Below are 27,322 nucleotides of genomic sequence, written 5' to 3' on the forward strand. Positions count from 1 at the left end.
GGCCCGTCGCGCGCGCCTCGTGGGCTACGGGCAGTGTCTGTTTGGGCCAAAATTGGGCGTCCACGTTCTGTCCTCCAAACTCGGGCCACCGTTGTTGAGCGGGGGCAGCAGAGTTGGGCTCTAAATAAATCTAGCAAAATTCCAAACAGAACTAGGAGATTGGGCCTGCTGCGTGCGTACTGAAGTGCACTGGGCCCAGTAAACTCACTATTTCCACCAAGTAAAATAGCTCTGCCATTATCATGGGCTATACATACACGATCTGCCCAGTAGACCGACCGCCGCATTCCACTTCTTTTTTTTTCTTTGAGCAACAATCACGAAGATGCAACGCGGTGTTGGAATCAACCTCTAGAATCTAGATAAGTTCTTGCCCGTAGGTTTGGCAACATCACGGGCTATACATGCACTGACCTTGCTGTTAGTAGTAGCGCTGCAATACTACTGTTTAGAAACTTGGAATTAGCCTTTTGATAATGCTGAACGTCGTGTCATTTGTCATGGACTAAATATGGAATTAGCCTTTTGGTACAGAATACGTTATGAATTAGCTTCAGCCATTCACGCCAATGTCAGTGCAACAGCGCACGACTCTGCAGATTGACAGAAATACACTGAAAACCTGCGTCCTCTTATACGGCTATACTCGTCGTCCGGGACTTGGATCACTTTTTTCTGCTTCATTCAAGGTAGTACTAGTGTATCGCCATCAGCTAACAATAATCTCTCCCTAATTTTCCGATCTAACTTTGCTGTGCACCTCGGCCGCCGCCGCCCATCTCCTCCCTGAGCTTGTTGACCCTCTCGATGATCGCGCCCACCGTCACGTCTACGGCGTCCCTGAGCGTCTCCAGCCTCGACCTCGGGTCCGCGTACACCAGCCTCGGTATCAGCCCGATCACCGTCTCCGTCATCCGCTCCGCGACGTCCGGCGGGATCCGCCGGAGCGTCTCCTCGATGCTGACGTTGCCGGCGCGCACGTCGGCCTCCGGGATGAGCACCGAGTACGTCTCGTGCGCCGCCGGGAGGTGCCACCTGTACTGCGTGTACGCCGAGTCCGGGTGGAAGAAGACCGGCACGCAGCCGGCCATGATGGCGTCGAACGCCGACCGCCTCGTCATGGTGTCCCCCGTCGGCTGCAGGCAGAAGCGCGTGCCCTGGAACACGCGCATGAAGGTGCTCGGGATGAGGCAGTTGCGCTCGTTCTTCCGGCACTGGACCAGCTTGCAGAAGCTCGACGAGCCGCACTGCCTGATGAGGTGGTGCCGGATCGAGTAGGGGTCGTTCCGCGCGCCGCCGGCGAAGGAGAAGAGCCACTCGCGCTTCATGGCGCGCATCCGCCGCTGCCACTCGAGGATCTGGGCGTCCTTGCCGGGGTGGAAGTAGGTCGGGTACGGTATGGCGAAGTCGAAGCTCGTCCACGGGAGCTTCTCCACGAAGAGCACCGTCATGTTCTGCACGGCCGGCAGGGGGAGGAGCTTGTTCCCCCACTCTGAGTCGCTGTCTGTCTGCCTCTGGTGGTCGTACGCCGTCCTGCCGGAGAGGAAGAAGTGGTCGCGGCCGCCCATGGCGCGCCACTCGGGCCGGCGCGTCAGCCAGTCCACGAGGTCCAGCGACAGGGCGTCCTTCTCTCTGGCCGTGGAGTTGACGCCCCACAGGTGCTGCACGATGTCGAAGCCGGCGTAGAACGGCACGAACACGGCGGCGGCACGGGACGAGTCGTCGGTGAGGCAGTCGTACTGCTTCATGCGGCGGTGGAAAATGATGTCGAGGCCGAAGTGGTCCGTGGCGTACCACCCCTGGTCGGCGAACACGCCGTCCGCGTTGTCCACCGGCTCGCCGAGGCCGCCGTTCTCGAGGTACCCGCACATGTTGTGCCACGGGTACCAGTTGTGGCAGTTGCCCAGGATGTCCGCGTTGAACCGCGGCGGCAGGTCGTGGATGTAAACGTACCGTCCGCGGCAGGAGGCCTCGTCGCCGCCGCCACGCGGGCGCCGCTCCGCCACCGCCGGGAGCGCGCCGACGCTGGCTGACCCGATCTTCTTGAGCTGCTCCTGCTGGCGGAGGCGGAAACGCTGCCCGTCATCGCCGTCCGACGGGACGGCGACGAGGGACGCGTGCGGCGCGCTCACTGGCGGGGTGCGGAACACGGCGAGGTGGAAGTAGACCATGAGGAGCCACGACATGGCGGCGAGCAGGAGGAGGCGCGGCAGCCACCGCTTGCCGCCGTGGGCGCCGGTCTTCTCCATGCTTACCGCTAGTCTGCTACGCCCTGTCGTGAATGGCTTTGGAGACCTACTAGAGATTTAGAGTGTAGCTTAAGCATGCGGATTCCCGAAATGGCAACGCATGTGCAGGAGCAGGCTGGTGTCTGTGCAGCGCAGACCAGATGTGAGAATCGAATAGAGGAATCGCGCGTCAGGAACGGAGACTGCACGAAGCACGAATCATCGGAATCCCCCCCCCCCCCCCCCCAATCGAAGACGACGAAAGTTGAAAAAAAATGAAGAGGAATGCGTCTGTGTGACTGTGTCTTCCGCCGATGGATCTAAAATCTAATGGAAGATTTCACTAATCTGATGGAGTAGACCAGACAGAGGAATGGCGATTTTTGCCGCCTGCATGCACCGCCACGAGAATCGACCGTGGAGATCCGCTCGCCGGCGTCGCACTGGACTGATCGGCCAGCGACGACTCGGTGGCCGCCATGGCCAGCATCGCGAGGGCTGCACTGCACATGGGTTTGCAGCAGGCGCGCTGCCTGAGGAGTTGACGCGGGGGTTAAAAATTCCCATTAGCAGATCGTGGATCAAGGTCACTAATGGCTACTAGGCCTGCTCAGTCCTTGGTACGCGCGCGACCGAACGTTGGATCGCCAGCGGGCCGCGTGATAGATGCTGAAGCAATGGGGCAACGGCGCCGACGCGAGACAACAGCATGCACCGTGAAACAGACGGCCCTCTTGATCGCTTCGCCGAAGGTGGCATCCCCATCCCCAACAGTCTATAAGACTACCGTATACTCCCTCCGTTCCAAATTATAAGACACTTGGCTTCTGCCGGGCCCTACTGCGGAGGAGGATGAGGCAGGATCACTGTGAGGATGCAGGCGCCGGGGGGGGTGGGGGGGGGGGGGATGGAAAAAGCTCGGCAAGCTGGAAATGCAACGTCGATTACCTCTCCCTCTCGTATGTTTTGCTTTGGGCGGTCTGAGAGCTACTGTTGACTGCTCTGGTGGTGGAACCAAATGTCTGCCGTTTGCTTCTACCTATGATGTCTAAGCTAGAAATGCTCGTCGTTAGTTTCCCTAGCTTGAATGTCTGGCTGGACACCTGTTCTCCCCCTCAACCCCCCCCCCCCCCCCCCCCCCCCCCCCCCCCCCCCCCCCCCCCCCCCCCCCTCTCGCTTCTCTGTGCTGTACTCTTTATCTGCTGATTGCTCTCCTACCCTCGGGTACGGGGGTGGTCGATACTTTCTGTAATTCCGTTCTCGGTAATGGAATTGGGGCATGCCGGTTTGAAAAAAATTATAAAATATTCCAATAATTTTGAAGAGTCAAAGTTTTTTATGTTTAACCAAATTTATATAATAGAATAATAACATTTATTATATAAACTAAGTATGATTAGATTTTTTATTAGTTATATTTTCATAGTACATCAATTTGATATCATAATTTTTTATATTTCTCTCTATAATTTTGGTCAAATTTGAGATTGTTTTGACTCTCCAAGATTCTTGGGATGTCTTATAATTTAGAACGTATGGAGTACTAAATTTTAACAATATAAAATAATAATAATAATAATAATAATAATAATATCGAAAACCGTGAATAAAATTTTAGCATCCTCATGAGTATTGTAGCCTGTAGGCACCCAACTACTGGGTTAACAACTAATGTCGCTGCAGTTCGTGAACTGAACAAACAGCTACCAACCCGGAAATTTCTGCTTGCAGCAGCTGACGGTCTTTCGCTCTGGTCACACCGATCTGATCCAAGACTCCAACTGAGTGTCTGAGTCCCTCTTCCTTAACTATTTAAGCACCCTTTTATGTTCAAAAATCAATGTTCATCAGACCAACTCCCCAAAACTCAATGTTCCAAAATCTTGTATATCCAACCTTTCATATGAATACAACCGTTGAGGCCGGCATCTTTGCCTGCTGTAGTTTCTCAAAAACAAACATTTTCGTGTACTGATTCGTATGTTCAGCATTTCCTCCTTTTTTTTTCTCACACCGGCAGACTTAACGATGTCATTCAATCCATTGTTTAAGCCTCGTCACTATTCTTGAAACGACGGATTTAGGCTGGAACCTCGACTCAGTCGAGGCGTACAGGTTCGGTGGGTCCTCGCTGACTGGCCGGCCACTGTCCACGTACTCACCTTTTTTGATCCGCAAAATCGTGTCGAGGACCCCCTCGACGGCGATGTCGACCGCGTCCTTGATAGTCTCCAACCTCGACCTGGGGTCGGCGTACAGAATCCTCGGGATGAGCTTGATCACCTCCTCCCGCATGCGCTCCACCGTGGCCGGAGGGATCGACCGGAGCACTGCCTCGATGCTCACGTTGCGCCGCCGGACGTCGGCGTCCGGGATGTACGCCGAGTAGTTGAGGTGGTCCTTGGGGAGGTGCCACCGGTACTGCTTGTACGCCGACGCCGTGTGGAAGAACACCGGGATGCAGCCGGCCACCATGGAGTCGAACACCGAGCGCCGCGTGCACGAGTCCCCCGGAGGCTGCAGGCAGAAGCTTGCCTTCTGGAACAGCCGCATGATGTCGCCGGGGGCGTGGCACTGGGGGCTGCCGGGGGAGCGCGCGCACCCCAGCATGGCGCAGGCGCTGGACGCCTTGCACTGCGCGATGACGTGATCCCGGACCCGGATGTTCACCGGGGTGTCCGGCCGCGGCGCGCCCACGAACGCCATGAGCCACGCCCGCCGCTGGCCGCGCACCCGGTCCTGCCACCGGAGCACGTCGGCGTCCGACCTGGGGTGGAAGTAGGTCGGGTACGGCACGGAGTAGTCGCTGCCGTGCAGCAGCGTGGTCTCCAGCACGAGCACCGACATGTTCCGGCCGGCCGGCATGGCGAGGAGGTCGTTGCCCCAGTCCGGGTCGACGTTGTTGCTCCTCCGGAAGTCCCACCCCGTCCGCCCGGCGACGAGGAAGTGGTCGCGTCCCCACATCCGCCGCCACTGGGGCCGCGCCATGAGCCAGTCCGCCAGGTCCACGAACGCGGCGTCCCTGGTGGCGTTGTCGTAGCCCCAGTGGTAGCGGGCGAAGTCGAAGCCGGCGTAGAACGGGACGAACACGGCGTTCGCCACGGCGGAGTGGTTGGTCAGGCACTCGTACTGCTTCATCCGGCTGTGGAAGATGGCGTCGAGCGCGAACTGGTGCGTGCCGTACCACCCGGCCTCGCCGGTGAAGACGCCGTCGGCGAGAGGCCGGCCGAGGCCGGCGTTGCTGACGACCCCGCACATGTCCCCCCAGTGGTCTTGGTACTTGCGGCAGTCGCGGATGATGTCGGCGTTGAAGCGCGGCGGCAGGTCGTGCACGTAGACGTAGCGGCCCCGGCACGGGTCGGCGCTGTCTGCCCCATCGCTCACCTCCACTACCTCCACCGCGGCGCTGAGCACGGAGAATTGCACGTACAGGAACAAGGTCCATGCTATCACGGCGAGGATGGCGAGGAGCTGCAGCGGCGGCAGCGCGTTCGCCGCGGCCTTCTCCGCTCCCTTCGCTCCGACGGCCCGGCGCCACCGAGCACCGCCGCCTTTCGCTGTAGATTTGGACAGCTGCCGAATTAAGAAGCACCAACACCATCAGAAATGGCTATATATCAGGCAAGATCGGAGGATGGAAATCAATGCGTGTCGTCTCACCAGTTGTACGATGAAGTTGGCCACGCTTAGCTGCATGTCTGTGTAGCTACTAGAATCAGGCAAAGTATACTTAGCAACGCATTGGATTGGATGATCAATTTGAGAGGATGGGAGGGGCCGAGGAAGACGAAGGCTGCAGTTTGTACAGATACACACTATGAAAGGCCTACAACCGTGCTCTGGAGTTTCTAGAACTGGAATTCAACGGGAATACCACCAATACAGATCGGCCCGCGCTTCGGAGCAGCGTTGACAGCGGAGTAGCATTAAATGCAAGACTGTTTAAGGATTATAATTATTTTTTGAGGGGAACTACGGTAGTTAAGGAGCCGGCCTGAATATTTTTATTGATGCAAGTTGTTGCGTACATAGATTTAGGAAAAAGGGTGGCGAGGGACTGAGCAGCTAAGCTTAATTAACTACATTGCCAATGTAATTCTCCCACCAGAGGATTGCCACTACATTTTCATCTCGAGTTCCACAATTGGAGATCGGCTACCACTGCTCGGATGACTTGCATGGTTGAGAGGTGTTATTGTCTGAAGATGGAACGAATTCCTTGCTTTCCAGATGTTCCGGAGGATAGCGATAGCAACTGCAGACGCATACTTCAGGGTCACAGACTTAAGGATCAACTGTCATCAGTTGTTTTTCTTGTTTGGTTAATTTTTCTGATAATTGATTGGCCGATGGAGACTTTACTGACTTGTACTCCCCCGTGGGTTCCTGCAGAATGTATACTATGTACATTGAGTTTGCGTATAGATGAACACGGACGATATCAGCTAGGGGCGAAGCTACATGGGCCTTCCATGGTGGAAAAATATTTTTCTTAGTAGTTAACTGAACTTTACTTCATTTTCATTAAGAAAACTAAGCTCAGAAGAGCATTTACAGCACAGAGTTTTAACGGTCATACAAAATGGCACAAATTCGAAGTTCAGGACCACCAGCAGTGGTGAAAACAACTAACAGCTAAAAAAGTACAATACAACAAAAACTACGGGCCTGTTCGGCCAGTAGTATGAATAATGTTCGGCTTGTAGAATAAATAGTATTTTGTGAGAGGAAATAAACCGTAATATGACAGCCTTGCACTGTTCATCTGCCAGCCGAACATGCTGTACCATGAAGCGACGGCAAAAAGAAAAGCAAGCAGAACCAGAGGTGTGCCCGATCAGCGAGACATGTATGAAGTTTCAAAAAAAAAAAGCGAGACATGTATGCTGTCTTTAGGCCCACTGGTTGCTAGTTTTGCGTTGGGGATCGTTGACCGGCTTTATTCTACTTACATATTCTTATTGCATTTAATTGTACGACACATTACGGCTTCAGAACAGTGTCAATGCTGTTTAATGTATTCCCTCCGTGTTGTTAATTCTCTTCTCGACTTGAAAAATGAAAACAGTGTCGCCGGACTATCGGGTTGGGTCGAAGTCGAACGGACCCAGCGGGCGCGGGCCTATCCGTCGTCCTCACCGCAACGCCCATCCCAGACTGAGAAATTGGGGAACGGCCCGCGCAGCCGAGCAGAGAGGCGGGAAACGGCAAAACCAGCACGCGACGCTCTCTCCTGGGGCCCGAGGGTGCCAGCCATGGAGGTCGGCGGCGATGGCGGCGGCTTGCCGGAGGCGAGGATTGGCGAGCTGGAGTCCCTCCTAGAGGAGATCAAATCCTCCGAGGTACGTCATCACCTGGGCGCGTCTCGTCATTTTTTCGACTCCGTTTCGTCCGTTCCGTCCCGCCCATTCCCCTCTCCCTAGGGTTTGATCTGGTTCATGGTTCCATCATGTGTTAGCGGCGGTGCCTGGTTGGGTACGCGCTCGCAAAGCTTCGGGATTGGTTGCATTGCCAATTAATAGATGTCAGCAAACGGGTTTTTGTGAGGGTGGGGGTAGTGTTTTTCGAGCTCAGTGTCAGTGGTAAGCTCCCGAATTTTATTGGGATCTCATGTCTGATTGAGTGATTGCTGTAATGCTAGTTACCGGTTAATTATGCTGTTTATTACTTCATTTCCACTTGCTCTCAGAGCTCAGACATTGCATATTTTTTTGTTCTTAAATAGCTATTACATATTAGCTGAGCGCTGACGTTCGTGCGATGAAGTCAAATGTATCGTCCTAACTTTACATTATCTGTAACAGGTGCTGGAAAATAGAATTGCACTTATCAACCAACTCCAGAGTTCCTTTCAGTACTCTCCAGATGATCTGAGCCTAATACTTGACAGTCTTACTGTATCCTTGTCCCTTGTTCTTTCATTTAATGGCTTAGCATTTACTATTCGCATATAGAGATTGGATGAAGTATCACCAGCTAGAAGCTTCTGCTGATTCAGTTTGCCCTAGTTCATGCTCTGAATATTTTGTGTTACTGTGTTTCAGTGTATTACCTTCACAGTATTTTAGGTATCTTGGGATGATTCTGGATGTTCAGGTGTATCGCACTGCATGCTACACAAGTCAATTTTGCAGGTTGCTTTGAAATGCTCATGTATAGATATGACTGATTGTCTGAGGCAATTTCTTGCTTTTGGTGCAAAGGTAATTCTTACATTTTCGAAGTGGAGTTTGTCTGGGGCCCCGGGAGGTGTTTAACAACTGTAGTGGGTTATCTGCAATCTTGCTCAACCAATGAAACTAAATGTAATTGCTGGTATATCTATAATAGGCCAGCTCATGGTGTCGAAAACATATCTTGTGGTCTGTCGAATCTATTGAGGAATCTGAAGAGGTCCAAGAGGAAGAGCACTCCAGAATTCTCCCAGAGGTCATTGCAAATGTGGAACTGTGCCTTTGACATTGCTTAAATTGTCTGTTAATTTGTATGGATTATCACAACTATATAATGATGAGTATTATCTGCAACCCTTTTCCTCTGCCTGCTCTGTAAGATTGTAAGCTTGTAGCCTAAAGCAGACCATAGATTCATACGTGTCTTATGATATAAAGTGAAATCTTATACCAATACTGCTTTTTTTGTTTGTGATTCCACTTCTCCCAAGAGTTACAGAGAAAATCATAATAAGGACAGTGGATGGTAGAACCTTGCAATTAGCACACGTCAAGTTTCTTTGTAGTTTTTAATGTGGGTTGTACAGTAAGAATTACATAACATATAGACAGAAAATTGCATCGACATGTGAGTACATAATCTTCACAAGGTAATATTTGTTTATGAGAAAAAAATGGAAGTTATTAGTGTAGTACTATAAATTGGCATATTTCTTAACCAAATTGTCCATTTTGAGTTTATACTTATTACAACATCTATAGTGCCATTACATCCTTTATCCATTCCTGGTCCTGATTCTTCTCATGAGAACTCTAATAGAAACTCAATTTCTTGACTTCAGATAATTTCAATGACCTTAAATATCTCGATCAAGCTCCTTCCTTCAGCGGCAAAATGCATTACTGTTGATATGGTGCATACTATTGGTGATTTTATTTCGGAGTTGCTAAGTTTGACGGAAAGCTCAATGGCTGACAAGGTAAACTTTTATCTTGTACAGTGGTAGAATTAATTTGTTGAACAAAGCCAGTGGCATACTGGCAGTATATCCCGTATGAGTCAAAGATCAATTTATTAACACCTTTTGCTAATCAGTTCCTTAGCTGCAGTATTGGCATATGTGTATAATTTTAGTGACACTTTGCTCAATCTTGTATTTTAGTAGGTCACTATATGTGTTACCTTTTCATAGATATTCTCCCCTTTCCTAAAAGTAGTTTAAATGTTAAATCAAATGGAAAGTTAAAGTAAATGATGTACATGATGCACTGGTTATTAAGTTAAATTTGTTACCTTTCATATGATGCCCATATTCAAATTACTTACATATCTTTTTGCAATTTCAAATGGGATGTTACACGAAATATGAAATGAGCTTCCTAGTCTTGACTCTTGACATATCTTATCAGCATACTCTGATCATATCAATATGATATAGCGGGTGTTCTTTTCAGACTCTTGCAGTGTTAATCACGCATAATGATGCCATTGTATAATCTATCTGATGGATGTATGATTGCAGAAAATTCATGGAGCTGGGGCAGACATCGCTAGGGCTGCACCTATTTTTCTAGACGAAGCAGCTAAGCTGTGCCGGGTGTACTCTGAGGCCGCAAAAGCAGAAGACTGCAAAATGAGCATACCTGATGAAGATACTACTGTCAAACACAGCGAACGAGGTCTTGCTAGTGAGGTGACCAGGATTACATCATCCACTATTCAGACTTTGTGTAAATTGGGAACCTATGCAGCATCTAGTGGTGGAAGCCAGGTGGCTTTACTGAATGTATCGTGGAAAGGCACAGTCTCCTTACTGCAAAGTGGTAAAGGAATGATTGAAGAAAAGGTAAATGTCAGAGAAATCATCTTAACCCTTCTCTCTCTGTCCATAGAATCTATGAGAGTTGCTGCCGAAACATGGTGCACGCCATTACTAGAAACCCTTGGCTCCTCTGAAGCCAGAAGGGCATTCCTACCAATCAAGTTTTTCTTAATAAATGCTGTAAGGATTTGTTCAGCATATCCATCTGAAGCGATGGCTATATACAAGAATATAATCAGGTGTGCACTTGCGATCACATCGGCAAGCATTTTATTCAGCAAGAAGCCACAGTTGAAAGCAGCAAATGAGGCACTTGTTGAATTATTGGAGCCAACTTTATTTGTTTTACTAGATACACTTATGAAGTCGTCTGAAGTTACACCAGAGTCCAAATGTCAGCTTGCACGTTACTTTTTTGAAAACGAAGAAGCTAATGGTTCAGATCACATGGGACAAGCTAATCGGGAAGAGATAAATCTGCCTTCACTGGATTGCATTTTCTCTATGGATTCAGATGTTGATCTTAGAAATAGAGCACTTTTACCTGCTGAGTTAATTGTGTTTTTGCACTTTCTCAATGCTTCCCCGTGGTTGACAGAAGAGGTGGTGATTGAGTTATCTAAAAAGCTACAGAGTCTTCTTAATATCTTAACATCGGAAGACATCTACTCATATGTCCTTGGCTTCGAAATCCCTGCCTTATACGGTGCAGACCATTCTCCTGCTGTTGTTTGGCAACCTGTGTATACTTGTCTCATACAAGCCATGAAGACTTTTATGCTTTCTGCTGTTTCTTCGAGTGCTGCTTGGAATGAGTTGGAAGCTTTCTTACTTGAAAACCTTTTCCATCCCCATTTCCTTTGCATGGAAATTGTTACAGAGCTATGGTGTTTCTTCATGCGTTACGCAGAAACTGAGACTTCAATTAATATAGTTAATCAATTATTCCTTCTATTAAAGATTGTTGCATCACCAGAGGGAGTTCTTGTGCCTCTCAGTGCTCTGCGGAAGGTTGCACATTCAGTGTGTATAATCTTGAGCTATGCATCTTCTGCAACCGTCGATCAAGTATATACTTGTATGCTGAATGATGAAAACCCTTCCAAGTCCTCAGTCTTACATTTAGCATTAGTGATGGAAGGATTTCCTTTCGATTCATTATCTGGTGGTATAAAGGAACTTGCTGTGAAGAAAATGTTTACTTCTTTTGCTGGTTATCTGGAGAGCTACTCCAAGAATCATCGAGCAATCAATGTGCCAACTTCAAGCTGGGGTGTGATAGGATTTCCTGTACATGCTCTAGCCTCTGCATTGCAGCGTTGGTAAGTCCTTTCTGTTACTAGTAGTATTTTTTAGTCAGATGATGATGGCTTTCTTTTACACTTGAGCCATCTTTTTTACAGTGAAATAAAGGATGATAGTATCATAGATGAGAAGAGCATCACCACTATGTTTAAGTTCACCATCTCTCTCATAAACATGTATGGAACTGCATCAGATAGTGGTAAGGATCACCTTGCCAAGCACATTAGCTCCATGTTGGATATTATCTCAAACACGAGGCATCTCTGTGCATTCAGTGAGATGGAGAGGTTGACTTTGCAGTTGCACACTCTGTTCTTGTCCACTTCGTGTAATTCAAATGCAGTGCTGTCTCAGTGCAAACCGTCGATGGCGTCCTTCATGGCAATTCTCGGTCACTTGAATGCTACCGAATATGATGCTAAGGAACTTTCTTCTGCAATGTGGGATCTGTACCATCTCCTGCTGAAGGAACGACACTGGGCACTCATTCACCTTGTAATGGGTTCCTTTGGGTACTTTGCTGCACGCACATCCTTCACACAGCTCTGGAAATTTGTTCCTGGAGATGCCGCCCTTTCATACAATGCAAGCACAGGGACAAGCATAGATGGGAATGGATTCATGGTGGAGCTGAGGGCATATCTCCAGAAAGAGGCTGCCTTGCACACTGACAGATGGTCTGAAGAGCAATTCCAGCTTCTAGTTTCAGAGGGGAGAGCGCTGAAGAAACTGGTTGAAGCGTATTCTGAAATTCCAGTAGTCTCCGAGCCTGAGAAAGTGGCGACCACGAAGGATGCCAGCACGAAGAAGAGGAAGGTGCCGGATGGCATCTGTGAAGGGATGGTGTTGCTGCAGAATGGTCTCAAGGCCATGCGAGGCGCCTTTGATGAAGCGGATTTTGCAGAGCTGAAGGATAGATTCGCTGCACACTTGTCTCGCCTTGAGGACGCAGTTTCCCAGATTGCTACTTTGTCTGACGAAATCTGATATGGAAGCTAATGCTTGTTGTAAAATGAGCTCCCCGTGGTAAATGTGATTGAAGAGCTAATACTTGTTGACCGCCCTTTAACTGTTTAGAAGACCACCCCCCCCCCCCCCCCCCCACCCCCCCCCCCCCCCCCCCCCCCCCCCCCCCCCCCCCCCCCCCCCCCCCCCCCCCCCCCCCCCCCCCCCCCCCCCCCCCCCCCCCCCCCCCCCCCCCCCCCCCCCCCCCCCGTTTTCTTCATTTGTTTTGGTCTACATTCGATTTACACAAGTGCAGCAGGCATCATCGTCCACGAGTTGACAAGCCAAACTTGGGATGTTGAGCACAATAGCTTGAGATGACAGAGACGAAACATGCAGCAGAACAAGTAACAATCTCCCGGAGGACTTCATCGGGCTGTACAAACATTTGCCGTCGAGAACGACACCAGGCGGTTCGGCAGCGTGGGGGGCTAAGGCGCTAAGCGCTGACGAGATCTTTTCTATATTTATCTATACTATAAAGATCGAAAATAATTGAAAAATTTTCTTACCCAAGCTAGGCTCATTTTACCCCTCACGCTGGACCCGCGTGTCAGGGCCGAGGGAGGTGGGAGGAGGTGGAGACCCATAAAAATTGTGAGTTGGAGAGTGTTTCTGCCAAAAACATATTGTTTTTTTCACCGCTCTGTTGGCTTACCCGCCTGCCCACCTTCTCTCGGACTCCCTGTCCTTGCGACGGTCGGATGAGGATCCCAGCGTCCACGTCCTTGCCGCGCTCGCCTGTTGTGACAGAACTGTCTAGTTAAAATGTTTAATTAATCGTAATCGCCATCATTTGGACGCATCAGGCGCATTAGCTTAATTAAGTGTAACCTGATAGTCTATTTTCAACCCACAGGCCGATCGAAACACACCAGTAGTTTCGCACGACGGCGAGCGCAGACGGTACCAGCACGATAAAATCTTACAAAAAATACTAATTAATATTAAGGCATTTACAAAAAACGACTTTTCAAACTAAGGTTCGCATAATAAATAATAGCAGCGGAAGAGAGTCTATCCTGTGGAAAATTTTCATTACAAACCAAATGAAATACAATGATAACTACAAAGACATGAGGACATCACATCGAGCCCACCGATGTGAATCCGAGTTAGCTCCTATACCTGAAATAGGGTAAACAACAAATCCTAAGCAACTAATACTCATCAAGACTTACCCGACTATTGGGTATATTTAGCCCACATATCTAGACATGCAAAGCTTTCTGGCTGGTGGTTTATTTTGCAGAAAGGCGTCTAAAAGTGGATCCTTATTTTTAATATTTTAGCTCCAGGTTCTATATAGATTAACCATAATCTAATATTTGCATAAACCAACTAGAGCAAACATGGTAGAGTATTAAATCACAATTCAAAGTAGACATCAACATATATAATATAATCCATGTTCCATATCATATTACTACGATGTGACGCAGTTGATCAAGGTGCTCATATCCGAGAGCGACTGGCGGCGAATCGATCCGATTTAACCTTGCAAGGTGGACCTAACCAACACGGCACGCCTTTGCCCTGTCGAACTATACGAGTCAACCATTTTCCTCCCCGCCTCGAACTACAGGACCGCCCCACCAGCGTCGGTCCTACCAGCGTATAGTCAGCCGAGCTCAACGAGAGACCACCAAAAGTAAATACATGCATCCCAATTCTCCGCGACTACTCGGCTCGTCCTAAGGGGTGGGAAGTAGTCATGTACTTTCGAAGTGAGGCAGTACTCGGCTTACCGGTTTCGACTATCTCCTACTCCCGGCATGCGGTTATTATAGTTCAAACATGATCATCAGGGCCAACAATGGTACGGTTCTCAATCGACACAGACGGGGCTAGAATAACCAGGAACTCTGTCATGTTCCCATACCTACATCTTATCATCATTCCCCGTCCGGTCTCAATTTTTCTTCGTTCCATTATTATTCCAATAGCTCATACACCAAAATATAAAGATATCCTATATCTCGTGAGTAACAAGAGATTACTCAACTTCTACCCTATAGCTCGCGAGTGACAAAGAATCACTCGACTTCTACCGATATCTATTAATCATAGCAGTGCTATCGACCTACATATACTAGTATAAGACCAAGGGAACGTAGGGATCATGCAACTAAGGTTCCAGACAATTCCTAAAAACGTAATGCACATGTATTATATAATAATTCGTAATTTAAAATAGTAGGTTATGCACCGGGGCTTGCCTGGGGGTAACACTAAGTTAGTGTTAATTCTACCAAGGCCTTGGGCCCTTCCGACCTTGAGCCGGGTCTTCGGTTGCTTCAGTGGGTCCTTCCATCTTCTAGATATGTCCACCGACACTGTCTTGTGGGTCGACTCCAACACCGCGTGCTTTATGTCGACACGTGCACATCTAGCGTACCTAAATGAGGTGCAATAATGCATATGCATGAATACATATGAAATGCCAGTTAATGCACATGCATATGGTATAAATTAGTGCAGCTAAAATTCCCTACTTACAAAAGAACCATACTCAAAATGGACTAGCTGGCGGACTGTCCGCTATGCGGCAGCGGACTGTCCGCAGCTCAACCTTGCCGTCCCACCAGAACTACCAACGTCTCTGGATAAACTTAAAACTATATTGTGGACTATCCGCGATCCAGTAGCGGACTGTCCGCAGTTCACCTTTGCCAACCCACCAGAACCAACGACGTCTCTGGACGAATTTCAAAACTCTCCGGCGGACTGTCCACTCCCCACTAGCGGACCGTCCGCAGTTCACTCTGCCCACCCATCCGAAACAACAACATCTCTGGATAATTTCTAATCTTACCTGCGGACCGTCTGACCCTCCTTGGCGGACCGTCCGCGGTTCATCTACGCAAATCCACCAGAAACCACAACGTTTCTGGACAAAACCCTAGATTTGCTCGCGGACTGTCCGCCACGTTGTGCCGGACCGTCCGCCCTACAACCGAAACAATTACAATAAAACATGTGGGGGCAAGTTAAATCTGAGGATTCACATTTTCTGTAAACTCATGGCCTTATTAAGGTTTTAAAAGTCACGACAACACCATGCAAAGCTAGTGGAACCCTATTTCCTATTTTTACACACTTTTATTATCCATAAATTATTTATTAAACACTAAACAAGTTAAATCAACAACTCATGCACATATGCACCTAAAAACCTGAAACTTCTACCACAGCATATGCATCAGACTATCCTACCATAAAAATTTCATAATTTTTGGACTTAACATATCTGCAGAAACTAACTAAAGACTCCTGAGCACAATTAAAATCCTAGCAGGGGCAAAAAGGTCATTACCTAGAAATTAATATTTTCCCTTATAGATATAGTCGTAACCAATCTAACAAAACTAATTTTATATTTTTACCATTTTTATTTTATTTGTTATGCATGCTACAAGGTTTCGTTGAAACAATTTAGAAGCCATCCAGATTTGACTGGTTTATTTTGGCTGGCGGATTGTCCGCTAGTACATGGCGAACCGTCCGCAACACTAAAGTTCGGGCCTCCGAAAGTAATCAGGGTTCGGACATCCGAAATGTTAACGGATGGCGGACTGTCCGCCCTACAACGGACCGGACCATCCGCGGAAGGGATTTCTGACGCAGTGCGACAGGCGGCAACAGGCGCGGCGGCAGCGGTTCACCGGCACCGGCGGTGCTCAACAGAAGGGTAAAAAGGCCGGGGAGCACAAGTAACTCACCACGAATCCATTCTCGCGGTCGGTTCGGGCGGAGGATGACCGTAGAAGTGGATCGATGCGAAGGGGCAGAACTCCGGCGGTGCTCCCATGGCGGCCGGCGATGGAGGGCTGATTCCGGTCGGGGAAGACTCGAGTGAGGCTTGGGAAGGTGCGGGGGAGGTGGAGGACAAGGGAAGGAAGGTGCTCGTGGAAGGAATCGACGAACGGGGGCCGGAGGAGGGAGATCAAAGGAAGGGGGCGACGGCGGAGCGAGCGGAGCGAGCTCTGCTCGTCTCTGGTCGACGTGAGGAGGAGAAAGGAGGAAATGACAGCCGGGTCCCACAAGAAGGAAAAATATCTGGCTGTTACACCTGTCACGCCAGCGGAGTAACGAAGGCGAGAAACATGAAGACGTATTTGTTAGCGTGTGGGTTTTGCCACCTGCGTGTGGACAACGTGTGTGAGTGGGGCCCATGGGGCAGAGTTATCGGCTAATACTAAGCCAAGTCTTGTAACAGAGAGAACAGGTCGAATTTTACTCAGTAATGGAAACCGCGAATGGGACAGAGGGTCTTCCTCTTCCCCGAGCAAACCTATCCTGATCTCGATTCCGCATCTATCTCACGTCGCCGGTGATCGCCGACGGCCACGGGTGTGACAAAGTGGTATCAGATTCAGCCTTCCTCGGACTGCGCCTCCTTTCTCGCCATCGGATTTCCGCCAGGTCCGCCGCCGCACCAGTGTGCGCGACCGCTCCGCCGCCGAATCTGGTCGAATTCGGCGCCCACGCCATCCGACGGTTAGCCGTTCTGGCGCTGCCGGCCACAGATTCTTCTTGCCGCTTAGGGTGTAGTGCGGAATTCCGGTGAACTCTGTTCGACAGTTTCCTCAGGTGTGTGCTGCCGCTGCAACTCGTCGGTCTTGATCTGGGCAATCGATTCGGTGGGGAGCGTGTGATTCTGCCTGCGATCTGCAGCGGAGTCGCTGCCCGTAATTCCTTTCGCGCTCGGATTGACTTGCGGTGCGGTCACCACGGCGCCCCCTAAACCTTCCGCGCAGACCCAGTTCGTGCTGGACGCAATGGAGCAAGTTGCGCATCGTGATGATGAACACTGGGAGCAAGTCATGGAGAGCCTCGACCTCATCTTCGCGCGGATGACATATCTGGGTCGTACTCAGCAGCAACTTCGCAACCAAGTGGAGATGACAACCCAAGCAGTTGATGGTCTCGGCAAGGAACAGCAAATCCTGACACAGAAGGTTGATTCCACGGCGCAAGCAGTCGACCGTATTCTGGGGGATCAGCGAGCGCCGCATGAGCACCGGGATGACAACCTACATCTCCAGCTCCATCTCGTTAGGGGTTCGGTGAGCCTTCTTCCTTTTGTGCAGCGGGTCGTGCTCAGCACGAATCTCAGGGTATGCATAGGAATTTTCTGCCCAAAATGCCTTTTCCCCAATTTACTGGTGACCAACCTAAGATCTGGAAGGATAAATGCTTGGATTATTTTCGTATTTTTGATGTGCCTGATCACATGTGGGTATCCATGGCCTCTATGAATTTTGATAAGAATGCAGCAAAATGGCTTCAAGTCTATAAAGCACAATTCGGTTTGGGCACTTGGGAATCTTTCATCAAGGCTGTGGAGGAGCAATTTGGCTATTGTGATTACAGAGAAGCTTTGAGCCAGCTTTTAGAGCTCAAGCAGTTTGGCACTGTGGAGGATTTCGTGACTGAATTTGAGTCTCTGCAGTATCAGGTTTGCATGCATCACCATGGCTACGATGAGGAATTCTTTGTTTCTCAGTTTCTGAAAGGACTGAAAGATGAAATCAAGTCTGCAGTGCAAATACAAGTCCCTGACAAAATGACAAAAGCTATAATGCTAGCTAAGATACAACAGAAGATTGTGGACAGAAGTAAGTCCAAGTTCCAGAAATCTGGTTCCTATGTCAAGGGGGGCTCCACAAGTGTTAAGCATGACACAAAAGCCACACCAGCTCTGAGTCCTCTGTGGAAGGAGAGGCAGGAACGTGATTACCGTAAAAGCACATGGTCTTTGTTTCTATTGTGGTGATAAGTTTGATGCAGGCCACATTGACAAATGTACCAAGCGACCCAAAGCCCATGTTAATGCACTGGTAGCAAATGATCTTGATCACAATCTCACTGATGAGATCTTGGATCAGTTGGCAGTGGAGGATTCTCTTAATGAGGAGTTTTGTCAGCTTTCATTGAATGCCCTTGCTGGGACAGATTGTGGTCAAGCCATGAAAATTGCAACCCATGTCAAAAACAAGGTCATGCTCATCTTGGTGGGCTCATCTTGGTGGATAGTGGGAGTTCTCACAGTTTTGTCAGCTCAGCCTTTATTCAGACTGTGGGGCAGCCAAACAGGTTGAGCTGGCTAATGGAACCACCTTGATCACTGATAAAATGGTTCCAAGCCTGGAGTGGTGGTCCAATGGACACACTTTGGTAACTGATATGAAGGTGCTAGACTTGCCTACCTATGATGCTATATTAGGTTATGACTGGCTCAGCTCTAATAGCCCCATGACTTGTGACTGGGCCAACAAAGCTATACAGTTTCATTCTAATGGACAATTGATTAACCTTTGTGGTCTGAGTTCCAACACTGCTACAGTTCAGGAAATATCAATGGACACACTGTCCAAATGGATGCAGGGTAATGTTGTGTGGTCTTTGGCTGTGCTTGAACCAATTGCACCTGATGTTCCTCCATCTCATTCTCCACAGGTGGAACAAGTACTCCAGCAATATCAGACAGTGTTTATTGATCCTAAAGCTTTACCACCATCCAGAGCACATGACCATCATATTCCTTTGTTACCAAACACCACTCAAATGAATTCCAGACCCTACAGATACTCTCCTCTACACAAAACTGAGATTGAAAGACAGGTGACAGAATTGTTACAGGCAGGTCTAATCAGTCACAGTACCAGTCCCTTTGCTTCCCCGGTATTGTTGGTTCAAAAAAAGGATGGTTCTTGGAGGTTTTGTGTGGACTATAGGAAGCTGAATGCAGTGACTGTGAAGAACAGATTTCCTATGCCGGTGATTGAGGAGATTCTGGAAGAACTAGCTGGGTCCAAGTACTTTACTAAATTGGATATGAGGTCCGGGTACCATCAGGTGAGAATGGCCACACAAGATGAGTACAAAACTGCCTTCAAGACCCACCATGGGCACTTCCAGTTCAAGGTGATGCCATTTGGGCTCACTAATGCCCCAGCTACTTTTCAGTGCTTGATGAATGATATTTTGGGCCCTTTCCTTAGACAGTTTGTCCTGGTTTTTCTCGATGATATTCTTATATACAGTCCCACATTGGAGAGTCATTTGGACCACATACAACAGGTCCTTCAAATACTGCAAGATCATCACTTGTACTTGAAAGCCAGCAAGTGCTCTTTTGCCCAAAACCAGCTGGAATATCTGGATCATATCATTTCTGCTGCAGGGGTCTCTACTGATCAGTCCAAAATTACTGCCATGGTCAATTGGCTTATTCCCACATGTGTTACAGAGTTAAGAGCTTTCCTTGGACTAACAGGTTATTACAGGCGTTTTGTCAGAAATTATGGGCTCTTGGCCAAACCACTAACTCAGATTCTCAAGAAAAAAAATGTTTCAGTGGTCTAATACTGCCCAGCAAGCTTTTGATGCTCTGAAGTTGGCTATGAGTACCACTCCAGTATTGGCACTACCAGATTTTACTAAACCTTTTACAGTAGAAACTGATGCCTGTGATGATGGGATTGGAGCAGTTCTTCTGCAAAATGCTCAGCCCATTGCATTTTTGAGCAAAGCTTTGGGCCAGACTCACAAAGCAATGTCCATATATGAAAAGGAATTTCTTGCTCTCATTATGGCAGTAGAGAGATGGAGATCATACTTGCAACTCCAAGAATTTGTCATCATTACTGATCATAAAAGCCTAGCCTATTTGACAGAACAAAATCTTCACTCTGACATGCAATACAAAGCAATGACACGTTTGATGGGGCTGAAATTCAAGATAGTCTATAGACAGGGCAAAGAGAATACAATTGCTGATTCCTTGTCTCGAGTAGGTCATTTGATGGCATTGCGGGCTGTAGCTACGGTGCAACCAGCTTGGGTCCAAGAAGTGATCAATTCTTATGCTACTGATGCTAGAGCTCAGACTTTGCTGGCTAGCTTGGCTATCCACTCTCCTGATTCAGATGGGTTCTCTTTACATCAGAATATAATCAGACACAATGGGAAGGTTTGGATTGGAGAAAATGCAGCACTTCAAACTCGGCTCATCAATGCTATGCACTCTTCAGCCATTGGAGGTCATTATGGGACTAATGCTACATATCATCGACTGAAAAATCTATTTTCTTGGAAGGGCATGAAACAAGATGTGGAAGCATTTGTGAAGCAATGTGCTATCTGTCAACAGGCCAAATATAGCAATTCTCTCCCTGCTGGTCTGCTGGCACCTCTTCCAATACCTGGGGGTGCTTGGCAACAGATTTCCATGGACTTTGTAGAGGGTTTACCACCATCCAACAGCTATAACACCATACTGGTTGTTGTGGATTGTTTCACTAAGTTTGCTCATTTCATTGCCATTAAACACCCATTCACAGCAGCACACATTGCTAGGGTGATCCTGGACAGCATTGTCACACTACCCTAGGGTGATCCTGGACAGCATTGTTACACTACATGGACTACCAACATCCATTGTGACTGACCGGGACAGAATCTTTGTTAGTGCCTTTTGGAAAGAATTGTTCAAGTTATACAACATCAACTTGCAGTTCAGCACAACGTATCACCCCCAAACTGACGGACAAACTGAACGTGTGAACCAATGCTTGGAAATGTACCTTCGTTGTGCATTCTATGACTCTCCAAAAAAATTGGCACTCTTGGTTATCTCTGGCACAACTTTGGTATAACTCCTCTTTTCATTCCTCACTCAAGTGTTCTCCATTCAGAGCTCTATATGGTTATGAGCCCAGGATTGGAGCACTGCCTCAGATGCCAGACAATGTTAGTGAGTCAGTAGCTGAGATGGCAGCGGAGAGACCATTACATCTGGAAGCTCTGAAAACACATCTTAGTACTGCCCAGAATCGCATGAAGAACCAGGCGGACAAAAAGAGGACGGACAGAGAGTTTCTCGTTGGTGATCAGGTTCTGTTGAAACTACAGCCTTATGCCCAATCGTCCGTGGTGAATCGACCCTTCCCTAAATTGGCATTCAAGTATTTTGGTCCCCACAAGATTCTGGAGCGCATCGGCCCTACGGTGTATCGCCTGGAGTTGCCATCGGGCAGTATGGTACACCCAATGTTTCACATATCCCAACTCAAGCCATTTACACCTGATTATTTCTCCAGTATACACTAATCTACCACTGCTATCTGATCTGAGCGCTACAGAGCTCACACCAGAGACTGTGCTCGCTCGTCGCCTGGTAAAGAAAGGTAATCGTGCCATTCCACAAGTTCTGGTGAAGTGGATTTCTACGTGGTGCAGACTCGCTTTCCGTCATCACTTGCTTGGGGACAAGCAATCGCTGCAGGGGGGATGTCACGCCAGCGGAGTAACGAAGGCGGGAAACACGAAGACGTATTCGTTAGCGTGTGGGTTTTGCCACCTGCGTGTGGACAGCGTGTGTGAGTGGGGCCCATGGGGTAGAGTTATCGGCTAATATAAGCCAAGTCTTGTAACAGAGAGAACAAGTCGAATTTTACTCAGTAATGGAAACTGCGAACGGGACAGAGGGTCTTCCTCTTCCCCAAGCAAACCTATCCTGATCTCAATTCCGCATCTATCTCACGTCGCCGGTGATCGCCGACGGCCACGATGTGACATCGCCATTCGCGACCAGGACCGACAGAGTGAACCGCGATCCGTGGCTGGCCAGCCGGTCGGCCATGACCCTCCTCCCTCTCTTCGCATCCTCTCTCGCTCGGCCGCCCGCTGTGCTGTTTCTGCGGCGTCCGTGCCTGTCCGCCCGGTCTCTTAGGATGCCACCTCAGCTCGCTACCCCAAGGCTGCCCAATGCGAGGCTGCCGGGCGCAATCGATGGCAGGCTCCTCACTGACCATCGCCGGCAGCGGGAAGGCTGCGGAGCCGCGGAGGGGCACGTCACTGCGTGAAGCCGTCCGGGCCCTCAAGCCTCCCGGGCCGGCGGCGGAAAGGCCACCACGGACGCAGCCTGAAATTCTGAGGTCAACCCACGCCGGAGCTCCTGCCTCATGTCCTTTCCGTGTTGCCTACCTAGAGATCGACTTCGGCGAGTTGCATCAAACAAAAGCACTTCGGCGAGTTGCCCCTGTTGCCGCCCAGGTCAACCCCCATCAGAGCTCCTCATGTCCTTTCCCTGTTGCTTGTTTGTCCAATTAACAGTTCGAGCTTTGAATAATTTTCTTATGGACTAATTGAGGGACAGCTGGATAGGTTTGAATGCATACTCTTATTCTTTGTAACTGGTGCTAGCCTGAAAGCAGTAACCAACTAGCATCTTTTTTTTTCTCACAAAATATGGGATTTAGTGATTGCTGATTTGGTGTTTGAAACAGATCATGATTAATGAGCAAATCATCATATCTCGACATCACAGGCTAGCAGGTGTGGCTCAATTTGTCTTCCTATCCATATGATTTGATTCCAAATCAGTTTGGATGGAAATATATACAAACATACGACAGTAGTCTTTGTTGTTTAATTGTGGTTTATCTATTTTCAAATATAAATATCTCTATGTGAACCTTACATTGTAATGTGTAGATTCGTCACTGCAATTTTTAGACTACTTCTGCTAGCTCTTGAGATGAGTGTTTCAGTGCCAACATTTCAGTTCAATGGAAGAATGGACAAATCCAATTTATCAACATCATGCATAGCTTTCAGATTATTAATCACAACAATTATGGCCCCGATTAGTTCAAAAAAAAATTCTACAGTGCCCGTCACATTAAATCTTTAGACACATGCATGTATCATTAAATGCAGTTGAAAAAATAACTAATTACATAGTCTAACTGATTAGCACAAAATAAATCTTTTAAGCCTAATTAGTCTATAATTGGACATTATTTGTCATGTAACAACAAAATGTGTTACAGTACCAAAACCCGAACTTTTTCGCAAACTAAACACACCCTATGTTCGGAAGCTAATATTAAGAATGCATCATGTACCGTCAACAAGTAAAATAAGACGAATTGATCTTTCAGCAGCATTAAACAATACATGCAACACCCTGCCATCTTACGAATTCAATTGTCTATTCTCAATTTTCAGGTAGCTACAATGGAATAATAAGGAATAACATGAGTTCTTTGAAGCATATTATAGAGACATCTGTCAACATAAGAAGATGAAAAGTATGTTTGAATTAAAAGTTTATTAGATTTTGTAAATCATGTGCGTGTCGCACGTGCGTCTATGCTAATGTATTTGTAACCACACAACATTTTTGACAGGGTCCACAGAGCTTGCCAGATTGGTCCGTGTTTGACATGCATGTTGCAAGCGGGTGGGCACGAGATCTTTTGTAGTATATGTAACCACACAACATTTTTTTTCTGCTTTCACAATTCGTACGCCCTGCAGACACAAATACACACTTGCAGTTACAGCATCATCTGATCCATGAGACGCGAACACCCCACGCGTGCACCGGTGGCAAATCCGAGAAACAACCAACCCAGGCCAGCTCAACTGCTACTTAAGCGAGATGGACGGTGATCCTCAGCAGCGTCTCCGCGCCGTCGGTGACGTGCTGGCCGGAGGCGATGAGCGGGCGCACCTCGGCGAACCCGCAGGCGCCCTTGAACTTGCCGGTGCCTCCGGTGATGGACAGCAGGCACAGCGGGGTGCCCACCTTGTACGCCCCGAAGAAGTTGATGGTGTCGCCGTACTCGCCGCCTTCCATCATGGCCGTGAACGCCATCATCTGCGACGTCCCGTCGGCGGAGCTCGCCACGTACACGCCCTGCGCGCGCCCGAGCGGCTGCGCGCCGAGGTCCGGCCCGCTCGTCAGCACGTCGTCGATGACGGTGATTGTGCCGAACCCGAGGCTGAGGCCGTCCGGGCCGAGCTGCACCTGCGCCGGGGCCGGGGCCGCGCCGCTGCTCCCGGGCTGCAGGAAGCCGGCACCGGACAGGCCGGTGTCCAGCGGGATGCCGTTGTTGCCGTTGACCGTGGGCACCTGGCCGTTGGCGTTGGGGATCGCCACGCCGTTCCTCGGCGCGCTGAAGCCGATGGGGCGCGCGAAGGGGACCTGCCCGTTGTAGATGTTGCCGAGCAAGCCGGTGATGGGCCGCGCCGTCGGGCTCGAGCCGCCGAGGATGTCGTGCATGTAGAGCTCCAGCGGTGCGTCCGGGCCGCCGGCGGCGACACCGCCGCCACTCCCTAGTCCCTGACTGCGGGTTTGTCGCGGCGACCGCGGCGCCGGTCGTTGTCGCGGCAGGTATCTGTGCAAGGGTGGCGGCGACGTGGAGCGCCGCGATGAGAAGAAGGGTGAGGGGAACGGCTGGTGATGGGAAGCTCAACATCCTGGGGTTTTGATGGTTGGATTGGATGTGCTCGTTTCTGGAGCTCAGCTGTGTGTGTTTCTGGGTGGTTAGCGCTTGGTAAGAGAAGGGTTTTATATACATTGAAGAATGTTTGCATGCAGGTATGCATCTGAAGGCATGAATGGGTGTAGCAGTTGTGTTCTGACCCAGGACATCTGGAGCAAGAGTGAAGCAGTTGAGTTATGAGGAAGTGAAGTCGGTCTATCTGAACCAACGAGCTTGAAATAGTAGCTTTAATTGTCTCATCTCAAAATAAAAGAAACACTGAAATAGTAGCTGTGAAACACATGCTGACTTCCAACCGCTTGGTGAAGTGCTGAATGTTGAGGCTTTGGCTTGGGCCCTGAGCTCACTTGTCAGTGACCGCGATTTCGCCTGACGAGTGGAATCTTGGTGAGACTAGAAGGCCGTCGTAAACTCGTGATTGGTGGCTACGCCAATCTAGACAAGTCCTTAAATGAGGATACATGGGGATACACAATTTCGCTAGCAAGGAAATCTTAACACGATCTGGATCAGTCAGATGCATGCCAGCATGACAATGAACATCGTTCTGCCAAAATTTTAGCAGAAATAACACAATTTGTTAAGCTATATAATCTGATTTGTCGAGTATTAAATACAATTTGAGAGCAGATTGAGAAATACGCACATAACAATAACCGTGAACTAGCGGTGATTCTTCTGGCTCAGCTCTTCATCTGTGTACATTTCGGTTCAGTGAAGTAAACTCTCAAATTCCATGGTTAAACTAGCGAATTCTGGATCAAAGTTTTCCTGAGACTAACAGACCCTAATTCAGATATACAGCAAGCAAGCACGTTCTTTTATTCAAGTTCATGTCCTGGGTTCACCGCTCATGACTGCAACTACATAATTTACAAATAGCTGACACAACATAGCATACAACTCGCATACAAGAGCACATCTGCCTGGAAGCCCATCAGGTGGCTCTCTGTGGCAATGTCTCGAATGCAGAAACGGTGTTCATAAACTTCATACGGTGAAGAGGTGCTCCACTTGGCTTGATGGCACACGCAACCTTGTCCTCGAGGGGGCAGCGTGCCCTCAACATGGAGAAAACATGGTTATTGAGCCTCCTGGCCTTCCTCATCGCTTCAAGGATGCCCTCATAGCCCTTCTCACACACATCATATGTACAGCAATAAATTTCCAAATCAAAATGCAATGAAGTATTCAATAAATTTTCTATTTCAAACAGGCATAAAAAATGGCAAATTAAGTACCAATGTGAGAGACGACCACCTATGGGGCATATGCTCTGTAAACTATATGTGGCTTTTGGACACCCATGGAACTGAGTGTAAAGTATATAAATTTTTTTTCTAAAGAAAAACTATCAGGCATACAGCAGGGCATGATCCGCATCCATTAAATATTTTCTGGTGGAAATTCAATAGCATTTGGAAGATATGAAAAAGACAAAGGACTACTATCCATATATTATTCGTCGTAGATGAATCCACCTACATGTCCACCCTACATCTGGTAGTTTTTTTCTTTTTGAGAAATTCCTAACACTCACACCTGGTTTTGCCTGATCCCAGAGGTATGTCCTTATTATCTATTCGTGGACTCATGGAGCACAAAAAAGTTAAAATGAAATTAAATTACTATAAAGAAAAGTAGCAAGTCTAAACCAATAAAATGGAAGTTCCAAAATAAGTACAATAAGAAATGATCTCACTTGCAAGAAATTTGGACTTTTAGTCCTCTCTGAAGATTGATAATGTGAAACTGTCGCGCTTTCTACTTCTGCCACATTGAGAAATTGATAGGAGAAATCAAAAAGCTCAAAGTGCTGCTGCTGTCCCAGTAAGTACATGATCGTACAACCAGCCCATGCTACAGAATCACCCAGCATCTCTTGTTTCTTTGATGGATTGTTAATGCTCTCTTCTAAGTAACTCTGTAGGGGAGAAAAAGGAAAATCTGTCAATTTCAAGGCAAGCCGAAGAAGCTTAACACTCACTCGAACATATAAAAGCATAAGTAATTCGGAAGCAAAATTATATGCCCAAAAAAAGAAATGCTAAATGGACGAAGATTGGAGAATTAGTAAGAATCAATCTGTCATGATGAAGGCAAAGACTTTAAATAAAACTATCTAAATTCCTGAAAACCCTTGTTGACACATCTACCAGCAGCCTGCTCCCTGACTGTTAGGTGTTGAATTAGCAAGTATCATACTCCCCAATGAAAAACAAGCAGAATGCCTGGAATCGTGGTAGAATCGACTACAGATTCAGGTTGCCAATATTTCTTAATTCAACAGCTCATGGGATCCTAGTTTCCAAATTAATACAGATCTTAAATTAATCTAAGAAACCAATAACAGAATTATTTTCCAATGAAAATATTTGTATTATTTTTTTAAAAAAATATTTTCCCATACACATGACGTGAACGAAATGTTCATTAGTGACATAATGCAAATAGGATGTTTTCTTCATGTAGATTTATCAATGTAT

At 48.2% G+C, this 27,322-nt stretch overlaps 5 protein-coding genes and 1 pseudogene across 5 annotated transcripts in view; 2 read left to right on the plus strand and 4 right to left on the minus strand.

Annotated features, from left to right (window-relative positions):
* Positions 1–572: 572 nt before the first annotated feature.
* LOC120648905 (xyloglucan galactosyltransferase KATAMARI1 homolog) lies at positions 573–2,384 on the minus strand. Its single transcript, XM_039925538.1, has one exon. The coding sequence runs from the start codon at positions 2,247–2,249 to the stop codon at positions 744–746; it is 1,506 nt and encodes a 501-aa protein (XP_039781472.1). The 5' UTR covers positions 2,250–2,384; the 3' UTR covers positions 573–743.
* Positions 2,385–4,140: 1,756 nt separating this feature from the next.
* On the minus strand, positions 4,141–5,924 carry LOC120648267 (xyloglucan galactosyltransferase KATAMARI1 homolog). Its single transcript, XM_039924993.1, has 2 exons — positions 5,889–5,924; positions 4,141–5,801 (listed from the first exon to the last, which is right to left on the minus strand). The coding sequence occupies exons 1-2, from the start codon at positions 5,922–5,924 to the stop codon at positions 4,260–4,262; spliced, it is 1,578 nt and encodes a 525-aa protein (XP_039780927.1). The 3' UTR covers positions 4,141–4,259.
* A 1,402-nt stretch (positions 5,925–7,326) lies between these two features.
* LOC120647328 lies at positions 7,327–12,605 on the plus strand. Its single transcript, XM_039924091.1, has 7 exons — positions 7,327–7,570; positions 8,033–8,125; positions 8,297–8,431; positions 8,559–8,657; positions 9,244–9,381; positions 9,925–11,546; positions 11,628–12,605. The coding sequence occupies exons 1-7, from the start codon at positions 7,484–7,486 to the stop codon at positions 12,514–12,516; spliced, it is 3,063 nt and encodes a 1,020-aa protein (XP_039780025.1). The 5' UTR covers positions 7,327–7,483; the 3' UTR covers positions 12,517–12,605.
* Positions 12,606–21,767: 9,162 nt separating this feature from the next.
* On the plus strand, positions 21,768–23,896 carry LOC120647330. Its single transcript, XM_039924092.1, has 3 exons — positions 21,768–22,596; positions 22,830–22,878; positions 23,554–23,896. The coding sequence occupies exons 1-3, from the start codon at positions 22,309–22,311 to the stop codon at positions 23,631–23,633; spliced, it is 417 nt and encodes a 138-aa protein (XP_039780026.1). The 5' UTR covers positions 21,768–22,308; the 3' UTR covers positions 23,634–23,896.
* Positions 23,821–24,879, minus strand: LOC120647329 (annotated as a pseudogene).
* A 499-nt stretch (positions 24,880–25,378) lies between these two features.
* The window catches only part of LOC120647331 (protein PIR-like), a 31,092-nt gene continuing 29,148 nt past the window's right edge, over positions 25,379–27,322 (minus strand). The window contains exons 29-30 of the mRNA XM_039924093.1: positions 26,539–26,760; positions 25,379–25,968 (exon numbers count right to left, since the gene is read on the minus strand). Of these exons, the coding sequence (XP_039780027.1) occupies positions 25,774–25,968; positions 26,539–26,760 (417 nt within the window). The 3' untranslated portion in view covers positions 25,379–25,773. The remainder of the gene's footprint in view (positions 25,969–26,538; positions 26,761–27,322) is intronic.

The sequence above is a fragment of the Panicum virgatum genome, chromosome 9K (genome assembly GCF_016808335.1).
Source record: "Panicum virgatum strain AP13 chromosome 9K, P.virgatum_v5, whole genome shotgun sequence".
Classification (NCBI taxonomy): domain Eukaryota; kingdom Viridiplantae; phylum Streptophyta; class Magnoliopsida; order Poales; family Poaceae; genus Panicum; species Panicum virgatum.